The 27,693-nt window shown below is 38.5% G+C and overlaps 1 protein-coding gene across 1 annotated transcript; it reads left to right on the top strand.

Moving 5' to 3' along the window:
- Positions 1–1,339: 1,339 nt before the first annotated feature.
- On the top strand, positions 1,340–20,274 carry LOC121855656 (alpha-mannosidase 2-like). The gene is made up of 5 exons (XM_042350723.1): positions 1,340–1,532; positions 8,324–8,457; positions 11,577–11,890; positions 13,924–16,176; positions 19,824–20,274. The coding sequence occupies exons 1-5, from the start codon at positions 1,369–1,371 to the stop codon at positions 19,971–19,973; spliced, it is 3,015 nt and encodes a 1,004-aa protein (XP_042206657.1). The 5' UTR covers positions 1,340–1,368; the 3' UTR covers positions 19,974–20,274.
- Positions 20,275–27,693: the final 7,419 nt, after the last annotated feature.

The following is a 27,693-nucleotide window of genomic DNA, read 5'->3' as shown; positions in this document are numbered from 1 at the left end:
TAGAATATGTAAATATATATAAAAAAAATATCTTTGAAGCACAAAAGTAAAACGTTGATAGTGTATGCTTTCTGTTCAGTGCAAATATCGAATCTCGCGATCTTTAATTATAATTATTCTGAACTTCATCGGCGTCTGTGTAGATACTCCAAAAAATATATATATTATTTTCCATATTCACCGTATATCCCCTTAAAACACCCGGATTACAGGCCTTTCAACCCTAAGATTTCCAGGATTGTTATCAGTGGCGCTAATCTACTCCACATACCGAACTGCATGCTTATAAAACTTTGTGGGTGAAGGAAAATATAGGATTCTTTTCTGGAATTCGCTTACATTTTATTCTACTTTAATTTACTTTACCTTGTTGTCCTTTTCTCATAATCTTAACCAAGTGGCTCAAGTTAAGAAACACAGCATAGGTTATCAACAATAAAATCTGAATTTAACAACACAGTATAAACATAAATATGGGTTTGAAAACATCTTTATTTAAGTGGTATTATTTAGTATGGTAATTTAAATGTGACTTTTAACGTCGTAGCAGTGATACATATTAATATTTTTTTAGTTATACTGGAGAAGAGTAACACCTTTTTTTTCACTATATCCATTTCAGTGAGGCTGTCATATAATAGGCAAATGTCAAGAATAAGTTACACTGACAGGAATAACTACAAGCTCGCCAAGTTATCATGCTGAACGAATATAAGGAAATACTTTTTCACACAGGCTGGTAGACCTATGGAACGGTCTACCAGCCCAAGCAATGAACTCAAGAACAGTACAGTACTGCTGATCGGGCTTCAAAATAGCTCTTGACAAAATTACCAAGAACAATGGAGGGTCTTACACAGGCCACTGGTCTCCTTCCCTCGGCATGGTCACCTTTAGTGGGTGGCCAGTAGGTAAATAGGTAGGTATAGGTTAAAAAAAATGAAAAAGTACTAAGGTTACCAAAGAAATTCAGAGAATACTTTGAAATTTAAATGTACAGAAAAGAAAAACTAGATACCTTGGTCATATAATTAGGGATGGAGGAATAATAACAGAAATGTTAATGGTCAAAGTGAGGGTACGAGCACCAGGGGAAGGCAAAAACTGGGATGGATAAATGAAATAAAAAAAATAGGTCCCCAGAGATACAAAATCGTGGGCGATGGTAAAAACAGTCCGAAAACATTTAGAGGGGAGGACTGTGGTCGCCAACCCTCAGACATGAGAACAATACTCTGATTAACTGAATCTTTCATATCTTTATGGAGGATTTATTCCGATTATTTAAACACGCTATTAAATGTAAAAGTTTACCGTGAATAATTTGACCCATTTTCTGACTGTTTTCTTTGTCCGCAGGTATTTTTGATGCCACACTCGCACAATGATCCAGGATGGTTGAAGACCTACGAGGAGTACTACTTCCACCAGACGAGCAAGATCCTCCAGAACATGATAGAAAAACTCAGAGTACATACTAACATGACTTTTATATGGTCAGAGATTTCCTTCCTCTCTCTCTGGTATGAAAGGTAAGCCACAGTTGAGATGATATTGTGATTCTTCTATTCTATAATATGATAACATATTTACCACTTACTTATTTTAGCAACTATGATAATATTTATAAGCTGAGATTAACGGATGTGTGGTTGTTTATTAGAAAAAGGCCGAAGACATTTGATGGAGATTATAGGAGATAGGAAAACTACTAAGTTAAGAAGTACCACGGTGTGTTAGTTCGGGATGTAAATGAGTTTTGGTAGGTAAGGGTTTTTACAGAATGTTATATCAAACAGAAAAGGTATGACACTCCCTTATACTCTAGTAAGCCACGTCCATCTGATATCTTGGAGAAAAACAAAACACCATAACATATCGGGAAATTCGTCTTTTGGATATTACTAAAAGTATCGGTGAATGAAGTAGAGTTTATATCGTGAGGGGCGGGAGAGCTGCGAACAGAACATGTTCTCCAGCCACGGCGTCAGCCCTGGTCATAATGATATGCATCTGTATGCAACCATAATATTGTTGCAGCGGTACAGGCCTGGGGAGCTGTTGGTGGCGTACCATTTGGGAGATGGCAACTATATACGTTTTCATTATGATTTTTATCTGCATTGGGTTAATTTGGCGTAGCGGGCCACTGCTTCTGAGACCAGACAGTCCTACACCTAACTAATTTGACTTGAGCTAATACACAAAAATTTAGTCCACAACTAACCTCAAAATTACAAAATAAGAAACCCCCTTCACTATGGAGACGCCACTTTAATATTTTATTTGGCTACACGCCATACGATTTTATTCAATCCAGGGGGAAGCTCGTACACAAGGGGTTAATAGACTATCACCACTAATGGATTTCTGAAGAAAACCTTCAAAACTACAAAACTTTAAATGTCTCTTAGGCTGGGAGCCGTTAATAATTTTCACGATTACATCAAAAATGTAATTTTCCAAATCACAATATCTACCACCAAATGATGTTCCTCAACTTGAATATTTCTTATATTTTATGACTGACGAACATTATGAATTTCGTCAGCATTTGCTTATTTTTCTCGTGGCTCGATAAGTCATTATAAGACTACCTATATACAGAAAAAGAAATAACACCAGACAGATATTGAAAAATTTAACGATACGTAGTCACGTACTATCAGCCAGTGTCTTCCAAGCCGAATTACATGTATTTTTGTGTATTTGACCCGCCAGATTATCATTACATTTAGCTCATATAATTATAATATTACTATAATTGTTTAAACTAAGCAGAAATAGATCTGTGCATGTTATATGCAGGACTATTTATTAATATACGTTGTTGAAACGGTGAAAAAATAGATCTTATGTGTACAAACAGGCTCAGAACCCGCAGATGGCAGGCTGCCCACTGCCCAGCTGTGCCTTAATTGGCTATACTGGCCTCGCCGCTGGTGGCCTGTCAGACCCACAGACCTGCTCCTCCCGGCCCCGACACACAACACCAAATTATTAACATAACCTCCCGGGAGAGGGATCACATCCATACTATTGTATTTACTTACCTGATATGTTGTCCGTGATTGTGCTTTCCAACTTTATGTTCATTGATATATTATTTTTAACCTTCTCTGATGTATAAAGTTTTTTTGTTTGTTTGTTTTTTAATAAAAACCAACGCCATCACTTGTGTCACATGCACGAAAGGCTGTCAAAGTTGTTTTAAAAACTTTGTCCAAACAAACTGTAACTCTCCATACCCTGATAATGTTAAGCTTGTAAAGAACAATGCAGAGGTAGGACGTAGGGATTATGAAAGCGAACCATTTCATTTAAATTGCAAAAGAAACATTCCACAAAAGCGTTGCTAGCCTTTTTACAAAGAGGGATTTGGATGCCAGGGTCCTGGCATCACTTTAGGAGAGTATCCACTACACGTCGTGTAAATATAACACGTTAAACATATTAAAAGGCTATAATTTTTACCACTTATTTCGGTGACTAAAACATTAGTGAAATCAATAGCATGCCTCGGGAGTTTCTAGGTTTCTAGGGTTGGCAAGTACCGGTATGTTGTAACGTCAAGCAAATTACAGTATATCCATATTTGAACTTGTTATAGACTAGGTGTAATGGTCAAAGAAGAAACTCTTAGTTTTTTGCTTATTTCAATGTTTTAGTATTTCAGTGAGAAACTGTTTTACTTAATAATTAAATAGCATTTTCTTCATAAAACAGGGTATTTAAGAGTGGGCCCTACATGTAACCCATTGTACCACACACACACACACACACACACACACACACACAGGGACCCTAACACCTTTCACCGTTGCTCCTTAAATGCAATCTTAAAATCACCGTCTAGATATCTGTGGAAATTTCTGTAAACAATTTACAAATACGGTAATTATTGCCACGTGTCTAAGAAATCATCACAGTGGAAAAGAGGAAGAAGAACAAATTTACCTTGGCGGTGCCCTTGATTTAATATTCACGAGAAGCATGAATATAATGTAGAGGCATTCAATACATAAGAGAGGCATTTGATATACGGGAGAGGCATTTGTATACGGTATAAGGGAGTCTTTTGATAAAGGCATCAAAGGGGATCTTTAATATAAGAGCGTAATAAATATGCAAGAGCAGCATTTCATTTACAAGGGAGGCATTTGATAAACAAGTGAAGTATTTAATTTACACGAGAGGCATTTCACTAACTCAGACAGCCGTTCGGGTGAAAAGTTCAGAATTCAAGTATGTAATTGAATACCGAGGGAGAAAGGAATTTAAAAGTTAAACACACTAAATAACAGCGGTAGTTTAATTGGACGCCGGAAAATAAGCTGGGGGAAAATACAGCACAAGTTGGTCGTTTTATCCGTGCGTGTGTTGCGGGAACAGTGGAAGATGGAACAATGCCGTTTATATAAGGCATAACAGCAGGAGGTACAGAATTAGCAATGAAGGATGTAAAAGTACAGTTTTGAACTCCTAATAATAAAACTTTGTAAATTGCATTTCCTGGGATAGTTGTTTGCTGCATGCTCTGGGAGGATATCCCCATATATATGACGAGGAATTACATTTTACGGGTTTTTGGATCACCTGAAATTCTCCACCCCAGCTTATTTCACCTAAGATTAATCACCCTAACACTATTTGTGGGGGTGGGGGTGAGGTTTAGGGCGGTAAATCTTCAGGTGAAATGAGCTTGAATGGAGATTCCTTCAGGTTTTACTCATGAAAAATCAAATGTCAACTGCCGCAACATTGAATTGTTGTTCGTTGCCACTTCCCGTGTGTAATGGTCTTTCTCCAAATCTGATAATTATTTAAGTGCGTATTAATTATTAATTCTTTGTTTTCATCTTGCTTGCTTGCTTGCTTGGCGATATCTTTTTGAACTAGGAAGCTGGTGATAAAATATAAAAATTTCTCGTTCATTAAATTAACCAAATTAACCTACCAAACTTAACTTAAATAATACAATACAATAATGTTTTGGTGAAGCTCAAGTTTAGGTAGGTTAGATTTGGTTTGGTATGGTACAGTAGGTTAGTTTGGTTCTTTTATGATCAACAAATTATATGTAGCAGTTCAGTATCTGCTGCCGAGTAAAGTTCCCAGGCTCGCCGATGTTAATGATGCTCGTGATTTTATCCTACTGCAACTTTAAGTCTTAAACGTATGCCACTTATTGTATAACTTAAAGCTTAGGCTTTACTGTGTACCCAGTTTCAATTGTGCAGTCACATTGATCATAATTAATTTTATATATAATGCGTGTTTGAAATACGGCACAAGTAGTCCAGTTCTACTACCACCTATACTTGCATTATTGCCTAATAAATATCAAATAAATGAACTATGAATTGAATCATCGCAGTTTTACTGGGCCACTGATATAGGATATATCACGAAATGTAAATTTCATTCTCTTGCCAACTTTATTCATGTATTATTTTATACTCGACTGTAATCTCTATACACTAACTGAAAGCAACAGCAGCTCTGAATTGTGCAATTACTTCCAATAAATTACACATAAGTATTGTCTATTGGTCACTTATTCTAATTCTGAATGTTTTTCCGAAGTAACGGTAGCTTTAGCGCAGCTACATTTGGCCCAAGCAGCAGTAGCATCTATTTCCAGGAGGTAGTGAGTGCATAATTGCACACAACTTAAGTAACTAGAAACATCGAGGTTACATTCATCCCTTAGAGTGACTTTTGCTCCAGTGAGGTACGTGTTTCCCGTACACAACTGTAGTGTCTTTTGCAGCTGCCCAAGGCAGTTAGTATTTTGTACGTAATACTTCGTACATATTATCTTTTAAGCGAGGAACAGGCCCACTGTTACGTCCCTGCAGGAACATAATGTTGATTCGAAGCATTTACTGCTTTAATATTTCATTTTGCTAACAAATAGATTCAACGTGAATGGCATTTATATATGTACATTAAGCGTGTAACAAGATAAGTAATTACACTAGTCCAACAATTAAAAATTAAGAGATAGAACTCTCCATTTAAAAAAAGTAAATATACTTTGGATCAATCCAACTTAATATCATGTCACAGTTTCTTGTACACAAAGAAAGCCATATGACAGCAGTACAGTACGTGGTCATTACTTGAATTTAAAATTTTGTTGCACAAGAGTAATTTCTTAAAAGTAATAGAGTAAAATGGAATACTGTATCTTTTCTGGTCAAACAAGAACTGAAGATCAGTGACGAGAAGTTTAAAGTAAGTAATAGTTACCAAGAAGCTAATGTGGGGATATTTCTTAAAAACAAAATTCACATACAGCGGCTAGTTTATTGTGCACCCATACTTATCCTGCGAGTATGGTAGCTCAAAAAGGATTAGGCCTACAGAGCAGAGGTCCCAATGGATGTGTATAATAGACCCCCAGTGGTCAGAATATAGTGACTTTGAATGTTAGAGTTTTTCAAATACCTGTACATTTTTTGTTTAGTTCTCTATATACCTGTGGGAGTTCATTTATTCACTCCTGCTTCAGTGATATACTGCAGTATGAGGCCATATGTTTTGGTCACAAACTTTGTTCTTCACATCTGGATGAGAGACATTAAAGTATAATGGGTGTTTTTTTTATTCTATACGTAGAAATTTACTTAGGTACTCGATGTAAAAAAAGTGGACATAATCTTAACATGTCTCATCTTTTTTTTTCTTTTTTTTTTGCGGGGATGAGCCCACCGGAGCACAGGTCACTGATTCACATGAGGGCCTGGGGGGGGGGGCGAGGGGGGGCGAAAATATAATAATACAGTAATAGTAATAATAATAATAATAATAATAATAATAATAATAATAATAATAATAATAATAATTAATATTAATTAATCAAAATAGATAAAAATACTAATAATAATAATAACCATAAATAGATACACAAACGAAAAAATAAATCAAGAGTGAGAAACAATATACAGCATGTTGTGTTGTCAATAGTAAGAGAAACAATTGTGACCCTGCAATTGTGTGTAAATGAGGCAGAAAGTCAGATCAGCAACTTGGGACTTGGTCATAATTTTTGTGATGCCATATGGCAGCAGGGTCTACCACAGACAACACATTATGCTTCCAATATCTTTCCAGGCAGTAGTACCTCCCAGTTTGATAGCTGCCTACTACCTATATCGTGCCATTAGAGATAAAGTGTTGTGTCATTTCACACACACTGTGCTAAAACCTGGCTTTAAAAAGTTATATTTTTTCACAATCTATAGAATATCTTATTCGAGTGTGTGGCCATAAGTCTAGCCACCCCTTATGCAATGAGTTTTGTGCATATCTATCTGAAGGGCATATTGCCGGAGGTACTTTTATCCTAACCTTGGTCCGGTGGTTACATCTTGTAATACTGTATAGTGATCTCGTTACTTACTCCATTAACATGTTCTACTTGATACATATCCTCATGGTACACAATGGATTGCATTTGTCTGCTTGCTTATAATTTATCAGCTTGTTCCTTCCTGATTACAGTTTTTAGGGTTCCCTTTGATAGACCTAGATTGTATTCAGCAGTCTTTGTTAGATGCGAGTTTGGCTGAGGCATCAACTCTATTACGTTCACTGAGGTCTACATGGTTATGCTCTTGGGGGGGAGGCAACTAGAATGTTTAAGGAGGCACAAACAAATTTTCTCTGAGTGTGGTCCTCAAGCAGCCCCTATAAATTACCCTGCCGTTATACAATAGGTGGTGATGATGGCGCCGCCGTGCCAGTTGTCTGTGATATATTTTTATGCAACTCTCGTATACATGACCTCCTTTTTTATACATAGATGATAGTCCTTTACTATATAATTCCAAAAACAAAAATTTATTTTTATTGTCCCATTTATTACAGCATAGAGTATTATAGTTGTTGTTTTTTTCTTGGCAGTTATAATGAAAATAAAATTAGACCCATTTAGATAATTATTGAATTCAAAATTAACTGCTACAATTAAAAAATTTCACACACATCAGTTCAATGCTCCTAATCTTACTATACAAACGTTTACAATTAAATTACAGCACATATAACCAACTATGATCAATTGGTATAATTGTTATAATTGGTATATGCAAGATCTGAGGGGGCACTGAGAGGGGGCACTGCTGCTTAGTCCCATCCCCCTCCCCCCCGCCCCTTCAACACGCGCATATTTGTGTATGGCTTCAGAGACACTAGCTTGATAAGTGTGGGTGTCAAGAGCAAGTAGTATGATAAGGAGTTATTGATGATGATGCTATGTGACTGGTTTCAGCAAGTTTTTTATTTGGCTGGACTAAGTATGTGTGTGTGTCCGTAGGGCGCACCCGACGTTGAGACAGCAGCTCAAGGACTTGGTGTCGTCGGGCCGCCTGGAAATAGCCACAGGCGGCTGGGTGATGACGGACGAGGCGAATGTCCATCTCTATGCCATGCTGGACCAACTGATTGAAGGTGAGTACCTATGGGGAGCACCAGATGAGTTACACGTTTGACCAAGGAACTTAAGAGGAACACCAGTGGGGTTACATGGCCGAGGAACCCGGGATAAACATAGAGGGTAAAGATTCGATTTAGGTTTAACATAGAACTTCCTCTTTTCATTTATATACGGATATAGAGCAAAAAAATAATAATACTTTATTCTATTATTATGTTTCTGCCCTGTTCACTTTGAACAACCAATATTGTTGGTAATTGGGGAGGACATATCGGTTAAAACACTTGAAAAATATAAATTTGCACCGAAAACGTAATAGAATATTTTTTTTTAGCCCCTCATCCCTGTATAAATAGAAAAATGAAATTACAGTATGTACAAAATATGACCCCTTTACCAGATCCCTTCTTGGATTACACCGCTCCTCAAAATGTAGCACCTCCTCCTATTGTAAGGCGGGTCAACTGAGATACGATGGGGGGAGCATCAGAAAGTCGTGTCTAAAGTCTAAACTCATTTACAAACACTCATACGTCTGGCAAAGACACAGACGATATTTACGTCATGTTAATTTAAATCAATTTCTGTACATCTGACTATGAAAATCAATATCATGGGTCAGATCACTTTCTTACATCTGTTGATACAATTTAATCAGAGTTCGAGCTTGCCTGGCAATAATGAAATGGACGTCAAACGCACAAGTTGGCAACGTCTTTCTTACTACCTCATCAAAATACAGACAAGGGCCTACTGAGAGTTTGCAATTAGATCTTGGAGATAAGAAGACTGACACATTCTTTTCAGGATATTAATTACTTTCTAAAATATGAAACTGACAATAATTTCAATACAAACATCAGATTCTCTGACGATTGGCAATCAAAATGACCTAACTTCAGTAGCAATTTGGCCCCAAGGACGAGGTCAGGGATTCGTCACTTCTACTGGCAGACTCTAACTTATTTGACAATTTCACTAACAGTAAATACAGTTGAAGCTTTCAACATCACTCACAAGGGATCTCGAATGTTTCATCTGTAATCAGACTTATCTAACTTACTGTACAACATCGGTATTCTGTTTCTATTTCAAATCGCACATGACATAACATACTAAGGAATACTAGAGTCTCAGCTCTACTTGAGAGAAAATCGGAGTACTCAGGCATACTGAAACGGTGAGAAAACGGGCGTCTCAGATGGGGGACTCAATAATTAAGATCTTGCATAGCTTTCTACTGATAATTTGATTCTCTGACGATTGGCAATCAAAATGACCTAACTTCAGTAGCAATTTGGCGTCAATACTTCTACTGGCAGACTCTAACTTATTTGACAATTTCACTAACAGTAAATACAGTTGAAGCTTTCAACATCACTCACAAGGGATCTCGAATGTTTCATCTGTAATCAGACTTATCTAACTTACTGTACAACATCGGTATTCTGTTTCTATTTCAAATCGCACATGACATAACATACTAAGGAATACTAGAGTCTCAGCTCTACTTGAGAGAAAATCGGAGTACTCAGGCATACTGAAACGGTGAGAAAACGGGCGTCTCAGATGGGGGACTCAATAATTAAGGCATAGCTACATGTTTTAGTGACTATGGAGCGTAATACGAATCATAATACGTGTGTTAACTAACATGTACTAATGAGATCAGTACACTATAACACCAGATCATTCCAAAAAGTCAGAATCCACTCAACGTCAACAAAAAATATAAGATTGACCTATACTAATTACCACATGGTTCATTTACAATTAGAGGTCTTTAAAATTATTTAATAAATTTAGTAATAACCATTATATCAGTGATAGCTTATGATAATGGCCATAACTCAGTGATGATGCTGACAAAAATAATGTTTGTGCTATTATAGCCAAACAAATATATGCTCACAAGGATAAATATTTCCCCAGTCAATGTACAGTACGGGACTGTAGACTGTATAAACAGATGTATTGTATGGTATTTACTTTTGCCAAATTTAAATTGTGAATTAAAAAGAAGCCAAACAATTCAACAGTTGTACAAAACTTTGCTAAACATTGCTGAGCTTCTCTCCTAAGCTTGGGTAACTTGGGATAAATTTGGGGAAGTCATACAGTATAGGCCTACAGTATAATGACTTCTGGTTTGAATGAACCAATCATTTCTTAAATTAATTTCAAACGTAGGTATATTATTGAATATTCAAAATTTTAACTTTTAACTTGATGCAATTATTGAATAGTGTTATATTTAAGGTTTGCTTCATATACATTGCAGTGAGCTGAAGGACTACATCCTACAGCACTGTATACTGTAAATCACCTGTAACCATTTATTTCTTGCCAATAGTACAGATACAGTACATTCACTTAAGATATACAGTCCAGTATATCAAGGACATTCAGTACTTTTAGCTGAATTATATTTTCAGTAAAAATTTAAAGCATCAGATCAGTACTACTGTATTAAATAAAAACAAAATCACCTATTTTACCTGTGTACTTTACAGGTTCTCATATATATATAACTATACTGTAGTACATTACTATACAGTACATTGTAAAAAAAAAAATTTTTAATCCATTTCTATTTAATATACTGTACAGCGTACAGTATTAATTGCAGTACGTACAGTATTTCAAATGTCATGGTACATTACTGAAAATTCATCTGTTTTAATATTTGGAACTATACAGGTACAGGGGGCCCCCAAGTTTGCGGATTTTTATTTTGCGGTCCTCTATTATTCGCAGATGACACTCTGGATGAACCCAAGAATGTCTGTGGGTAGTTTTAAAGTTGCCGGTATTTTTGAGGCTGGGACAGGAAGCCATTCGTTCTAGAGACAGTAATTTCCTTTACCTGTATTGTAAATATGTGTGTGCAGTCATTTTGAGAACCTAATCCCCAAGAATTTAGGGGGCCCCTGTAATATACTTTACTGTACTGTATATAGAAATGAATCATAGATATAAGTACCTTGTACTGTATGGTCCTTCTTTTTTTAACTAATACCTTAAAATGATGTTTAGAATTAAAGAGTACAGTACTTCATGTTACCCATTTATTTATGTAGTAACTTTTGAACTTCCATTCTGTTGAAGAGTCCTTCATAACTAACTTTTGCAGGTCACCAGTGGTTGTCTAACATCCTTGGAGTCCGGCCAGTCAGTGGTTGGTCAGTGGATCCTTTTGGCCATGGAGCAGCTGTACCATATCTATTACAAGAGTCAGGTGTGAAGGCCACTGTTGTCCAGAGGATACACTATGCTTGGAAACAGTGGTTGGCTGAACAACAGCTTGGAGATTTCCAGTGGAGACAAGTATGGGACTCTACTGGAGAAAATGACATCCTCTGTCATAACCGACCTTATGATATATACTCTATCAAACATTCCTGTGGCCCACATCCTCAGATTTGCCTTGGATATGACTTCCGGAAGGTAAGTCAGTGTGGTTTATTAAGTACTGGGGGGGTCTTTAAAAATACTTATTTACCTAATGGTACTGGGTGGCCATTCTGAGTGAAGAAGGCCAGTGCCAATGCTCTTGATAATTTTATCCAGGCCAGTACTATTCGTGATTCCACAGCTTGGGCTAGTAGACTGTTCAACAGGTCTGCCACCCTTTGTGTGAAAAAGTATTTCCTTGTATTCTTTCTGCATGATAACTTGGTGAGCTTGTAGTTATGTTCTCTTGTGTTGGTGGTGCGTGACATCACAAAAAAGGTCCCCGGTTCACGTTTTCTATCCCTTTCAGGATTTTTAATGTGCCCTATTGTGTCTTGTCTGAAGGATTTTTAGTACTAAGGCCTTCAGTTTACTTGAAAAATCATTTTTTTATCGAGATGACATAGTTCAGGAATCATTTTAGATGCTGTGTGTTGCACCTTTTCTAGGTATGTTAGATCTTTCTGGAGATAGGATTTCCAAGCCTATACGTACAATACATGTAATCCAGACTGGGACATACTGTACTGTATTCTCTCTCTCTCTCTTTGTTTTACATGAAGTGATGTTTGATAAAAACACTGTTGCAAATTACCAGTAATCATATCCATACAGTTCTCCATTCACATGAGCTTTGCAACACTTGGGGAGAAACACTATTTGTATGAGTTTGTTGTATGTTAGAATACTGTACAATATTATATCATCTGATAGATTAAATGATATGAGGGTCATGATAAGGGATTTTGCAATAGTATCTCAGTAGTCATATACTGTATGGTAAAACAGTAAAATGGTGAAAAAAGAAAAAAATCAATTGCCTACACTATGAACATTCTCAAATTCCAAAGGATTGTAATTATTAAATGTGAGTACCAGGCTCAATATCTGATATCCGTGTGAACGACAATGTTATTTGACTAACACCACCGCAATCCCTCACTCAAACTCCACTCATGGCGAAGCCTAAAACTGTCCACATTATTTCGAATGTCTATTATGGTCACTTATGCCTCATATTTATTGAGTGATTTTTGTATGCTCTCACATAAAGGAAATCAATGACACTTGCTTAATGTACAGTATTTAACATCCATGGGATATGCTGTATAAGCACATATGAAAAGGCATTTATAAGACATGCATTTATGCATAGGACCAGTCAAATAACATTAATATGATGGTAGCATGCTAAGTACAGTAACCCCTTGCCATTCGCGAGTTTGCAATTTCGACGATTCGCGGTAAGCTTCCAAGCCTTTTCCTGCAGCACAACTAGTCACCCCATGCAGCATCTCGTGTTGTACTCTCAAAACTTTAGTGTTTCTGTGTGAAATGGGTACTCTAAAAGACTGCCTAGTGTCAGTGCTAGTGGCGTGAAATGTAAAATGCAGAAGTCAGTGATGACCCTGACAAAGAAAGTTTTATTATTAAACAAGTTAAAAGGGGATGAGTGCTGCCACAGCTGGTCAGTTGTTTGGTATAGATATACAGTAGTGCACTAAGGTAGTATAAGTTGCTATTCGTGGTTTTGCCAATTGGCGCCATTTCTTGGAACCTATCCCTCCCGAATGGCAAGGGTTTACTGTACTGTATAGGGTGGTTGTAGCCTTGCCCAGGTCTGCCAGACATGGCAGCCCTGTTGTAATCAGACACGATATGTAGAGACCCCATCCCGCAATCACCCTTAGAGTAGGTGACAGTTGCATAAGTTTCAGCAGGAGGTGGGAAGAACATGGAAGTATGCCAGACTACAGGTGATTATTGATAAGGAGGCTGGACAGGATATTGTATGCAACTTGTAATTTAAATACTACCTCTACTAATAATAATAATAAAATTAATAATAACGTATTGTCTGCATTATATGCTAATCATGCACACCTCAGTAAATTATACATTGCACAATGATATTGCATCACCCAGACAGTGTTGTGAGATACACAAAAAGTTTAATTTTATTTTTATAAAATGTTGCAGTATAACTCTGAAGAGTTATTTACTTATAATTATTTTTCTCTTTGCAGGTGCCTGGGGAATACACAGAATACACCATAAAATCTGTACCTATAGATGACCACAATGTAAAGAAAAAGGCAGAGCTACTTTTGGAACAGTATGGTCGCACAGGGTCACTCTATCCTCATAATGTGGTTCTTGTCCCCATTGGTGATGACTTCCGCTACGATCACGCATCAGAATGGGACCAACAGTACAATAGTTATCAACGTCTTTTGACCCACATCAATGGTGATCCTAAATATCATGCCTCTATCCAGTTTGGAACACTAAAAGACTATTTTGCTGAAGTACAAAATCGGATGCGTGATTATCCAAGCCTTCAAGGGGACTTCTTTGTTTATAGTGATATCTTTAGTGAAGGGCGTCCTGCGTACTGGAGTGGCTATTTCACAACTAGACCTTATTGGAAGGTGCTTGATCGACAGTTAGAAGCTTCATTACGTTCTGCAGAGATCTTGTACACTTGGGCATATGCCTGGGCTAAGCAAGAAGGCCAGGCTAGAGTGGTGCAGTTGTTAGAAAAGGATTATGAAAAATTAGTGCGCGCTAGACGAAATTTAGGTCTATTCCAGCATCATGATGCCATCACAGGGACATCTAAAGCTTATGTGATGCACGACTATGCCATTAAGCTTCACGAGGGCTTGCACGATACATTAGCTCTGGCTGGTGAAGCAGCTGAAGCATTGCTTCTCACACCAGCTGCAATGGCTGCTTTAGATCATCGGGCTGCACCCCTGCATCATCTTCATCCAGATTTTGAACGTTCAACATATGAGCGGTTACCTCGCAAGTTGCCGTTAGCTATACCACGTGATCAGCCTCGCCTTATAGTAATGTTCAATTCTCTGGGACAACGACGCTATGAAGTAGTCAAAGTTTTGGTAACTGCTCTTGCTATCAGAGTGACTGATGAACATGGTCATGAAGTGCCTATCCAGATTAATCCAGTATGGAATGATACTGGAAATGGCATGGCTATCCTGTCTACCCAATTTGAGTTACTCTTTGTAGCAGACTTGCCAGCACTGAGTGTGATTACCTACAGTATTCACCACACATCTCGACCCACCACAGACCTGCGTGCATCTGTGTATTCCAATAATTATGCTCCAGCACCTGATCAAAATTACTCTCCACCATTTGAAGCACGTGATGTTTTGCCAGGTGATATCCAACTTGAGAGTGACCACCTCAAGCTTTTGTTTGACGGTACAACAGGAATGTTACGTTCCATTACAGATAAGATCAGTGGTCGTGTCACACAGACTGCAGTTCGTTATGCTGCATACCCTTCTGCACAGTTTAAATCAGGGGCTTATTTATTTAAGCCTGATCCTAATGCACGAGAACCCGAGGAAGATGTATTGGCAGGTGCCAAACCACGTCTCTTCATTCATTCTGGTCCTGTGGCATCAGAATTAAGTGTAATGTTTGGTACAGTATTAATGCACACAACCCGCATACTTCATGTGACGCACCAGCCTCTTGCATCCGCTGTTTATATGGAAAATGTGTTTAACTTAGGTGCCCGTTACAATAGTTCAGAGACACCTGGATTCCCTCCACATTTCCGTGAAACGGAAATGTTTATGCGCATCATGACAGATATTGATAATGGTGCAGAACCTACCTTTTACACAGACCAAAGTGGTCTCCACATGCAAAAACGTGTACGTGTTCAACGCATTGGTATCCAAGGCAATTACTTCCCAATTACTTCAGCTGCTATGATTGAGGACAATGGTCCTGGACGGCGGCTCACACTTCTCACAGACCATGCTGCGGGAGCTGCAGCTTGGCAACAGGGCTGGCTTGAAGTTATGGTGGAAAGAAGGACCTTCTATGATGATGCACGTGGTATGGGTGAGGGAGTGACAGATCAGAAACGCACTGTAGGGCGATATTGGCTGTTAGTTGAGGATACACAAGGCCCAGAACCAGTAGCTCGTCTTTCCCTTGCAGCTCATCACCTAGCTAATGATCTCAACTATCCAACTACTCAACTCATCAACGAAGGTCTTGATGCTGATCAACTGAATTCTGGGGCCCATCTCATAACTCGTCCACTGCCTTGTCCACTACACCTGATGACATTACGCACCTTGCCAGAGCCACAATACCCAAGTTTGTTACCATCCCGGACCACACTGATGATCATTCAGAACCAGTCACCATCCTGCACAACCTCTGCTTCTGTCTCAACCTGCAATGGACTAGCTGATTCCCCCTTTCCTGGCACTGAATTCACATTGCAAGTAAGTAAAGACTTTTGGCTTTTACTAGTTCGGTTACTGCATGTATGTCAGTTACGGTAGTTATATTTTTATTTACAGCACCAAAGGCTTAGTATACAGTATGCTATATCCACACTGCCCATTATGGGGCATGCATACACATGGGATCCACTTTCACTTTCACATACATTTCTGCTATCCACCTTTGCTCATCCAAACCTTAATTGTTAAGATCTGTCGTCCCCAACACACACACACCTCATCACTTAAGTCTTTCTGCAAAATATACTTCAGTCATTTTCCCCACACAGTATCAAATTTTCACATACCCATGTCCATACTGTATTGTTTACAATTACAGTACAAGGATAATAATCAAACAAGAGTTAACATAAATACTGTACTGTAATGTACTTACATCAATTCATTGTTCCAGTTCTTGCATGCAATCTTGCGCCTCTAGCCCCATCTTTATTTAAGTCTAGAATCTGTACTTTTTCATTGATAGCATAAGCATATTTATTCCTCTTGGTTCCAGAAGAAGATAGCTACAGTAGACTATGAAGGTTTCTTGCCATAGTTTGAAGCCATATCTCAGTAGTTTAGGAAAATGAGATGCAGGACAGAGCACAAATGCTGCCAGTATGGATATCATGGGTTGTTGGTTTACAAAAAAAAATAGGAGAACTTCTAGGTACAAGTATCCCTCAAAATACAAATAGGTTAGGTTCCCCAAAATTCCATTCATTAGAAGAACTTTTCCATCTCAAATAGAAAAACACATGGGAAAATGGGGTTTAATTCCCCAATGATACAAATACCCAATATCATACCCCAAAAACACAAAATCATTTCACAAACAAGAAAAAAAAACCTAATGATTGTACATATTTTTGTTTTATTATGCTGTACAGTTTAAAAATACTGTACAGTACACATTACAGGTATTGGAAAAAATATATAATGGACCAGACCCCTGAAGCTGGTTGTCTGGCCTCTAGCAACACTGCTCCACACCACATACAGTACAGTACGTTTATACTTCCCTGACTACTCCAAAGGCCACCACATACTAAGGAGAAATAAAGGATGGGATGAAAATTCAGCAAGTTAAAATTGGACCTGCTCTACTTGCAATAAAAATCTTAACTAAAAATCTACTAAAATAAATTACATCCCTTCTGAAGTGCTAATGCCTTGAAATCATTTGCATTTTGATATTCCAGATATTTAACATTATTTTAGAGAATAACAGGTCCACTTACCAATTTTGAAAATATTTAGTTTGAATAAATGGACAGCTATACAGTACACACATTTTCTATGAACCAATCAGCTATTTTTATGGAAGTGGAGCGTGGCTTACGGGCCAGGTTGGCATGGAAATACTATAGTTTTTCAGCTAGTTTATAATGAATATTCTGCACTGCACAGATCTTGATTGAAATTATTAAGATAAATGTAATTAATTGCTTTAAAGCTCAAGAAAATGACAAAATGGTAAAACCCAAATGCATGTTTTATTTAGTTAAAACAATTTCTGTTTTCAATAGCCATGGGTTTTTTCTCCTTGATCGACCACCCTGCTGTGTGTAACAGCACAAAACCGCGTGAAAACTGTAAAAAACATATACGTGGTTACATGGTGTCAATTGGTTGTTATCGCTCATTTTTGTATTCCACCAACCTTGTGGTGGTTGATATTTTACGGACTGTACAAGCACTGTAATGGAATCATCAGTTGTCTTTGTGCTGAGTTTTATATCTTGGGTTTGGGGTTTTGCATAGTACAGTACAGTACACAGTATTTGTCTATACAGTAGTCCAAATATTTTCTGTTTATATCCTTTTAAGCAAAGGTTAAATTAACATATTGTGATATGAATGGTACAGGTTTCTGAAAGGCCCAAAGTAATGATAATCTGTAGCATTTACAGGTACTGTACAAGTACTTGGTAAATTAAAGTTTATATTCTACAATACAGTATAGTCTCGATTTACGCGGTCAATTGAACCCGTGGAGGCCCGTGTGAACCTAGAAACAAGTAAACGAAATAACAGAACATATGGGATTAATTGAAATAGAGACTGGGCCGACCCCCAAACTACACTTTTTCCGACACAATACGTACGTTGTAGTAAAAATAACATCTTAATTTTATGATGGTATGCACACACAATAATAGTTAGGAGAATATAATTTACATTGCTGGATTCCTTGCAAGACAGCGAATAATTTGAATATAAACATCATATATTTTGCACAAATGATAAAATTTTTGGTCTGTCTAATAAAATTCTTCAATTAGATCTAAAATTGTATGTCTAATGCAAGTTTTAGCATGTTTATATTCAAATTAATCACTATCTTATAAGAATTCCAGCAATGTAAATTATATTCTGGCCGGGTAATTTCTATGAATTTTATGAGCTAAAAACAATTATCTCGAGTATATAAACAAATTATACTTCACCAGACACAATACGTTACGTACGTTGTAGTAAAAATAACATCTTAATTTTATGATGGTATGCACACACAATTAATATTTAAGAGAAATATCAATAATATTAGGTTTTTTAACACTTACGTTAGTAGAAGAGATGGCTGGCTACACGGGGATGGGGGGTTGGTTCTGAGGCAGAGGGCAGATTATTGGCCCTCACCTGTATCACTTGTATTACCTGTATCACTATCCACCACAGAGGCTTGCAGGGCCTCTTTGTCAAACCCCTCAAAGTCCATATCCTCACTGTCACCGATTTGGGCTGGCTGTGGTGGGTGGCGGGTGAAGAACTCGGTAATGTTTTGTTGACTGGGCGACCTTGTGCGCACCCTGCCTGCGCCGCTTCCCACGTAAATGATGGAAAATACCGCTTAAATAAAAATTGTCGGTCTGGCAAGGTGCCACGTAAATGACCAAACGCGTAAACCAAATCCGCGTAAATCGAGACTACAGTATACTGTACTGTATAGTATTTCGAAATCAGACAAAAATGGAATCAGTAATTAGTTGGCCATTACTAGTTCTCTTACTAAATAGCAGTAGTGCAACAAATATAAACATTGATTCCTTATTCCCTCTTGCGGGAGTGGGGCTTCCCTTCCTTGAGGGACACTTGGTCACATAAAACAAGCCCCAAACATTTTAGTAAGTCTAGCTGTGAAAGACTCTAAGAAAATAGGAAACTTGAAGCATTTGCTGAAAATAATATGAAAATTTCCTGCCAATTAAAGAAGGCAGTTGGTATTTTCTTACAAAGTAAAAAGGGAACATGAAGAATGGATGAGGGTTCCCTGCAAACATATGCAAGTGGGAAAGAGTTAAGGATGAAATTAAAAGACCAAAAAAAATGACCAGAAAATATGATAGATAATATGAACATGACATTAAGTACTGTACCAAATGGATATGGAGGTTCATCAATAATGGCAGGTTACCAACCAATGCTGTAGTATGCATTTGTTTTCCTTGGACATATTAAATCTTTATAAAATGATTTGGACATTTTTTTTTTTACATTAGCTGGAACATCCACATTAAATCATTTGTTTGATTACTTCAATCTTAATCAAGCTCTTAACTTCATGTTCATGTTGACAAGTCTCTACTGTACTTTACCTCTTATATGCATAATAATAATAATGATAATTTCTTCATTTTCAGGTTGCCAACATGCAAAAAACTTCTCTGACAGCAACTAGTAGCAAAGGACCCCTAGCAACCTTACCAGACTTAATTGTTCCTCACCACAGGCTTAGGGCTGTTAGTTTAACCTTCCCCCAGCCACCTACTCCCCCTCCACCTGCTGAATAAACTATTACACATCTTTAATAAAAGCCTGTTATTCCCCTGGAATATCTCCTACTTTTCTGTACTATTTTCCTTGTGTGACTCTACTTGGGCTGGCATCTATGAAACAACTTCACTGGGGCTCTTTGCATTCTAGGTGTATTTTTTAACTACAGAATTACATTCCACCAAATCTGAAGAAACCAAAGTATATTGCATCATGTAACATGTTTTACTGTATTAGCAAAACCTGTTAATATAATTTTTATATGTATAGTTTATTTGGAAGGAAGTTTTGAAGAAATTAAAATAAAAATAAACAAAAGTTTCAAATTATTTATCCATCCAGACACATAGTGACCAACTTCAGAAAAAAGATTTACCTGACAAGAATATCCCCTCAACATACTGCACTGTAATTATTATTGTGCATCATTACTAAAAATAAATTAACAAGAAAGTGAAATGTGGCACTGGTTTTCAAGCTAGACATACTGTATTTCCCACTGCAGCACTGAAAGAAAAATTAAAAGCACAAATGTACAGTTGCTGATCTGTCTTTCTGCCTCATTTACACACAATTGCAGGGTTTCAATTGTTTCTCTTACTTTGACAACATAACATACATACATACATACATTCGACCTCACCAGCCCCATCAGCTCGATGAACAGGCTTTGTGTGAAATATCACAGTCTAGAACTACTTTTAGTGCTCTTGTGGCATGGTCGGTAACATTCCCTGGTCCCATGCATTAGGTCGAGGGTTCGAGTCCTGGCTGGTGAGGTCGTTGATTATATGTTCAAAGTCCGCTTGTTATATGGACTAAAAATGAAGTATACATGGTACCTTGTGTTTCATACCAGCTGGATTCGGTAAAATGCTACTGACATCCAAATAAGCAGTACGGGCATATATATATATATATATATATATATATATATATATATATATATATATATATATATATATATATATATATATATATATATATATATATATATATATATATATATATATATATATATATATATATATATATATATATATATATATATATATATATATATATATATATATATATATATATATATATATATATATATATATATATTATAATAATAATAATGGAAGTATTATGCTTACTATGCTAACCATGGAAGCCAACTGCTTGTTTGGTTGTGGACTAGTTTAGTGATGTAAGAGCGGATCTTTGACGAAGCTTCGAAACCCCTGACTCTTTCGTTAATAATTATCAGTTTTATTTTAGCTAATGGTGGATAGAAGTGATTTAAGAAAATTAATGAGATTATAGCTGACGGACCAATCGTGTATGGTGTTCTTTCCGCCATCCAGTCGATTATTTTCATATGAATCAGTAAAGCGAACCAATAAATTAAGGAATCGAAAAGCACTTCGGGTTCGCCACTCGCCAGTGATCATTAGAGGTAGGGCAGTGGTGGCGGCAACGTGTGTGTGTGTGGTCATACAGTATTTGATCGCTATTTCCATGTTTTACGTTTGCTGTCTGTGGATTACCTCGTGTTTGTGGCGTCATGAGGACTTCCAGGACTCTACGTTGTGGTTATTAGCAGTTGAGTGAGGGTAAGGTGATAACAAGTTGTGTTGTTGTACTGTGGGGTCAAGGGAGGAGGAGGCGGTAGTGTAGCTTTCTGCCGTGTGTACAGGAGTTGTGGATGCCGTGGCTCAGACAGAAAATACTGCTATTAAGATGGCTATTAACCAAAGTTAGCATGTGGTATAGACAGATAATACTGCTATTAAGATGGCTATTAACCAAAGTTAGCATGTGGTATAGACAGATAATACCGGTACAGTACTGCTATTAAGATGGCTATAACCAAAGCTAGCATGTGGATAGACAGATAATACTGCTATTAAGATGGCTATTAACCAAAGTTAGCACGTGGAAAGATAGATAATGCTGCTATTAAGATGGCTATTAACCAAAGTTATCATGTGGATAGACATATAATACTGCTATTAAGATGGCTATTAACCTAAGCTAATATGTGGATATGTGAATAAAATCCTAGAATTAGTATCGGTACATTGTTGTTGCAGTGCGGGGTACTTATCCACCTGTACTGGGACCTTGATTTTGTATGAATTTATTGAGTAAAAATCACACATACATACATGAGGGTTATCGGCCTGGTTATGCTTTCAAGTGTTAAACACCTTGTTCAGTTGGAAGTTTTGTATGGTAAGAGGGTAAGTATCGCCCGGGGCCTATATGTTGCTATTGCTGAAGCAAATTATGCACGGGATCACTAAATCAACATTTCCAATATAATTATTTGCCCTTGATAGTGTAAATACTTGTATGCTGGCCACTTCTGGACTAATCTTAACTAATTTCAATAAGCTATTCTTTACAGAGTGAAGCGATCCTAGTGTTGTTACCAGTACCCTGCATAACAACAATTAAAGCTTGCGGCAACAAGGTGGCTATACAGTATAGATATTATAAAGGGATTCTAGCCAGCCTAAGGAAGGAAGGTTGATATTCCCTTAACACATAATCAATGTTATTTACATGATATCTGGCCTGTAGCGGGGAGGGATCATCGTGTTCCGCTATAGTCGCGGGAGTGGTGGTCCAGCAGGCGCCACGGAAGCGCTGTGTGGGACATCTAGGAGGTAGTGGATATGGTGCGTTGTTACTTGCATAATGTGCCAAGAGCGCTGTTCAGGGGATGCGGATACCACCCAAGCAAAGTCATACCCAATGACATACGGGCAGCAATCACGTCCCTTTTTCCGCGACCTTTCTTCCCATAGACATACGAAAGAGGCCGGCGTTTACGGGGACATCGCATCAGTGAAAGCGGGAGTTCAGGGGATGGCTGCTTCCTGAGCTTTCTCTGTTTGCGGCAAATTTGGGTCCTAAGCCAAAAGTGTTCTGAGGAACACGCAGTCAGGGCGTGGCCTTGTTGCAGCCGTCTGGCAAGGCCATCTGTTGCCTCATTCCCCCCAGATACCGACATGACTGGGTATCCATAGAATGTCACAGGACGGCCTGCATCCTGAAGTGTGGATGTTAACCCTACCTATCTGGAGGATGAGGTCCTTATTTTCCCTGATCCAAATGCGATCCTGTCGAGAGCAGACCTGAAATCGCAGAGATAGCAAGGAAACCATCTGCTTCTTCCTTAGCAGAAGGGCAGCAAGGAGGGTTATCTGCCTGAGGAGGATGCCCTCTGTCGAAACTCTGAGAGACAATTTGATAGGCCCAGGGCATCAGGGACGGGAGATGCAGACATTCAGCCCCGGCCCGACCTGTAGCGGGGCCAACAGAACCTTAGTAGAGGACGACTTTACCTGGGGACCAGTGGGCGATCCTAAGAGGTGGTATTCTTCCAGAGGGAATACTCAGGGTTCACGGGATTTCGGGAGCGGTCTACTGAGGGCAATCACTTCAGGTTGACAATCCAGCCAGGGAGAAGGAGATTTAACCAACAGCAGGGGTTCTACCGGATCTTGGGCTGTATATCGTAACGTGAGTATTTCTCTCCACAAGTCCAGGTCTGGAACGCCTCTGGTTTAGCCGTATGTCTGGCGTAGCACGATTTCCGGTTATCGCCTGCACCAACATTGATAATCTAACCACCCAGATGGCTTGTGTCCCGATATCAAGTGTTCTTATATAAAACAAAATACCAGCCTTTTGATACGCCCCCTAGTAGCTACGCCACTAGCAATCACGCCGTATTATCATTATATATTAGCCTTCATCCAGAGGGTTTGCTACTGAGGGAATCAAGAGATGACTGAACATTCATAACAGTAAAATGGTGAACTCTGAGGTAGGTTATTATTGGTTGCACGGGACGAAGCCATAATGTGGGTGAAATGAACTTAACCTAACCTCACCCCAATCAAACCAAGTGTGTCTGTAGTGATGATGAATTAGTCTATAATAATCAGATCATTCAGAAGCACCAATCATCGCTCGGCTATTCATCATCACCATTATCATCATCATTCATCATTTATCATCATTCATTATCATCATGATATACGCCATCATTATTGTCATCATTCATTAGCGATCATCGTCGTCATCACATATACGCCATCATTATCGTCATTCATCCTCATCATCACTATCATCACACCACACATTACCACCCCTTTCGAGCCCCTTCTCGCCCGCCTTGGACTACCAGCAGTGTTGTTGGCAAATTAGTGGTGGTTATTTCTGGTTCGTTTACGCCATTTTGTAGATTTTTCATAAAATAACATATCGTTATATACCAAATAAAAATTTTATTACATATGCAATAAATTCTGATTATCTATATGACATTACGTAATTTATTCAGAATGTATTCACTGGTGCAGAACTTCTACCTATGGGGACTATGTCACCTGTCGTTTGTATCGAGAGTTCTGACTGGCTACACCAAACGAAGCGCTTAACTGTAGTCGAGCTGTGCGCTTACATTTCTCTTTAACCATCTGTGATTTTTGTTGATCAGCTGAATAAAAATGCCTTCTATTATTTCCCGCAGAAGCAACTCAGTTTGTTAGTGAGCATTTAGCATGTAATATCCGGTCCTACTATTACAAGAGCGTCGAAGTTATGGAAGTTTCTGATCGGGTGGTTCAGTGTCTGAGTCGAGCTCTCAGCGTCACTTTGAAGGTATCAGCATTTTCTTAGTGCCAATTAAGCAAATAAATATGGCCACGCCAGCCATCCGATTAAGTGTTATTACTTATGTCTGCGACGCTTTTATATCATGTGCTTCAACACACAAGAGCGTATGTCCATTGTCCATACTGGAGATGGTTCGGTGTGGTGGCGATGTGGAAGAACTTTAGACCAGGACAGCCAGACGTGGAGTGGAGGGAGCGCCAGTGACGGTCGAGGCGATTAGTGGATATGTATGGAAGTTAATATTTACAAAAATGTCTTTAAATAATACATCCAGTTGTCATGATTATAAAATACAGACGCTATCATGTGTGTGTTGGTGCTGAAAAATATAAGGTATGTCGCTGTGTGTATATTTCCCCTTACAACTTATTTTCTCTCTCCAATTTACGTAAATTGATAGCCCACAGACCGCATAGAAATGTTGATGATCAAATTTAATTATACTGAATGATCTTGACAGCTTCACTGGGGTAGAAATCCATTTCAACGTGATTTGGTTGTAGGAGTTTAAGGTTAGGTGCCAGAACAAGGCGACCACCCACGCTCATTAACCCGACCTTCTCCCCTCGACCATTATCCGGTTTAGCATTTATACGGAGTCCTTTAACACGGCTTTAGAGGATTATGAACATTAGATTAACACCTAATCGTGTCCATGATCAAACCTTATAAGTGGCTGTTCCCAGTCGGCGTAATAGAGATGTCTCAACTGTGTACATTATGCCTTCAGTCTTCATTGGTGCATTCATAAGTGTTCTAAGTGGTCTATGATTATCGGGACCAAAATGTAAACAGCACTTTTTGGCTAAAACGTATGTAACAATATAAGCAACTAACCACTCAGCGCAGCCAAACTCAGCTCGACATTAGCCACCACGTGAAGATTAGGCACCCAATCAGATTTTACTTGTTATACACAGAAGTGCCACATTTGGTGGGGGGGGGTGTTAGGGTAGTTAATCTTCAGGTGATATAAGATGGGCTGCTGTCATATCTTCGTGATTTCATAATTTTATCTTGTTTAAACCAAACACGATTTCTATGAGCGTCTTAAATCCCAGTATAAGTGGCGGTGTTACCTTGTTCACCTGACAGTCAAATATTGTAGCCAGGAACAATCAGATCCATCTTGAGTACATCAGTTGGTCACTGTGGAGGAATGGTGGTGGTGGGGAAGTGTCTGTGGTGGTGGCGGTGGGGAAGTGTTTGTGGTGGTGAGGAAGTGTTTATAGTGGTGGTGGCGGGGAAGTGTCAGGTGGTGGTGGGGAAGTGGTGGTGGGGATGTGTCTGTGGTGATGGGGAAGTGTTTATAGTGGTGGGGAAGTGTCTGTGGTGGTGGTAGGTAACTCACTTGCCAACCTCCAATCACCAGTGTAAAGGTGATATTTTCGACAAGTAGAATAATATACTTTTGTGCTATAAATTATTACATAGTCAAGTGAAGTATAATGGTCAAATAAATAGTTTACTTTCCATTATCACCGTATTCACTGTGTTAGGAAAAAAATATTGTGACCTTCGCAAGATATTCACTGATATTTAGGGAAATGAAGAAGATAAATTAAAGAATATCACTATCAGAAAATGAGGATGTTCTTAAGAAGATAAATAAATTAAAAAAGACAAAATCCCCAGGGCCGGATGAAATTTTCCCTCGAGTTTTGAAAGAGTGTAAGGAACAGATTAAATATATTTACAAAATCATTAGACACGGGAGTGGTGCCAGACTTGTGGAAACAGGCAAATGTAGTACCTAAATTCAAAAAGGGTGGCAGCATCAGCGTCAAGTTACCGGCCGATTCTGTAATACATATGTTTTTGTCTTTCTATTTCTGTGATTTACACGAGACAACCTCACTAGCTACTCCAGCAAGGAATATTTTGTGTGATACGACCAGAAATGTGAGTTTGGGGATAAGTTAGAATATTATCTTCACCCGGACGTGGGAGACGCGTCGTGCATAATAACTAGAGATTATTAACAAGACTGGTGATAAGAACTGGGGCGAGGTGGTGTGCGGTTGTCGGCCTCTGGATGACCCAAATAGACAGACCTAAACCCCTGATTGTTACACTGTAATAAACACTTAACACCTGTACCGACCTCATGTAATGTAGTTTGTAATGACTTTTACTCTAACCTCTGACCTGACCCCTTGACTTTCCTCAGTCATGCAGTAAACAGCTTGCCAGGTAAAACGCCTCTTTCCTTCTGTACTAATACTATGCAACACTCTACCTATCCCTGCAACATCCTGCCTGTTCCTGAAACACCCTGCCTGTTTCTACAACACCCTGCCTTTTCCTGCAACACCCTACCTATCCCTGCAACACCCTGCCTATTCCTGCAACACCATACATGTTCCTGTAACACCTTACCTACCCCTGTAACCCGACCTGTCTAATCTATCAAACCTTGCAACACTTAACCTAACCTTTTTCAGGTCCAAGAGTTGAAGTGGATGTCGGTGCAGGCGTTGAAGTGGATGTCGATATAGGCGTTGAAGTGTGTATTGGTACAGTCGTTAAATTAAGCGTTGGTGTGGATGTTGGTGCTGGTTTTCTCATAAATGTCGATGATAGTGGATTTTGATGTGGGCAATAGTGTGGTTTTTTGGCGTGGGTCTGGCAAATGCATAGGCATGTTAAAGTAGAACAGTTGATGTTATTGATGCTGTTAAGTTTGCTGTAGGTGTGGATGTGAAAATGACTAGCACATGAAGTAGGTTTTGATGTGACGTTAACCTAGGCACTGTGAGGGCTATTGTTGGTGTTGACGTTATATTACTCATCTTTAACAATTAAGGTATTTAAGTACGTAGTCCAGGTAAACTATTTGACTGGTCCCTTTTGATTAGTGACGTTCACACCTTCCTCACTTGTCTTGTATTGTACACCTTTCAATCTCTCTCTCTCTCTCTCTCTCTCTCTCTCTCTTCTACAATGCATCACCTCCCCCTCTTCCTTGCCACTCCCCTCTTCCTCTTCCACATAGTCCCCATTCCATCCTCCCTTCCAACCCTCTCCTCAGTTTTATACTCCTCACCCCACTCCTCCGAC

This window comes from Homarus americanus, unplaced genomic scaffold, assembly GCF_018991925.1.
Source record: "Homarus americanus isolate GMGI-L3 unplaced genomic scaffold, GMGI_Hamer_2.0 scaffold1438, whole genome shotgun sequence".
Classification (NCBI taxonomy): Eukaryota; Metazoa; Arthropoda; class Malacostraca; order Decapoda; family Nephropidae; genus Homarus; species Homarus americanus.
This window is presented reverse-complemented; position numbering and strand designations above follow the sequence as displayed.

Bases quoted from the DNA above. Each gene is read 5' to 3' on its own strand.
- LOC121855656 (XM_042350723.1), top strand. From the start codon at position 1,369: ATGCCACACTCGCACAATGATCCAGGATGGTTGAAGACCTACGAGGAG. The intron at 1,533-8,323 runs GTAAGCCACAGT...GTGTGTCCGTAG, and splicing joins CTCTCTCTCTGGTATGAAAG to GGCGCACCCGACGTTGAGAC. The intron at 11,891-13,923 runs GTAAGTCAGTGT...TTCTCTTTGCAG, and splicing joins TTGGATATGACTTCCGGAAG to GTGCCTGGGGAATACACAGA.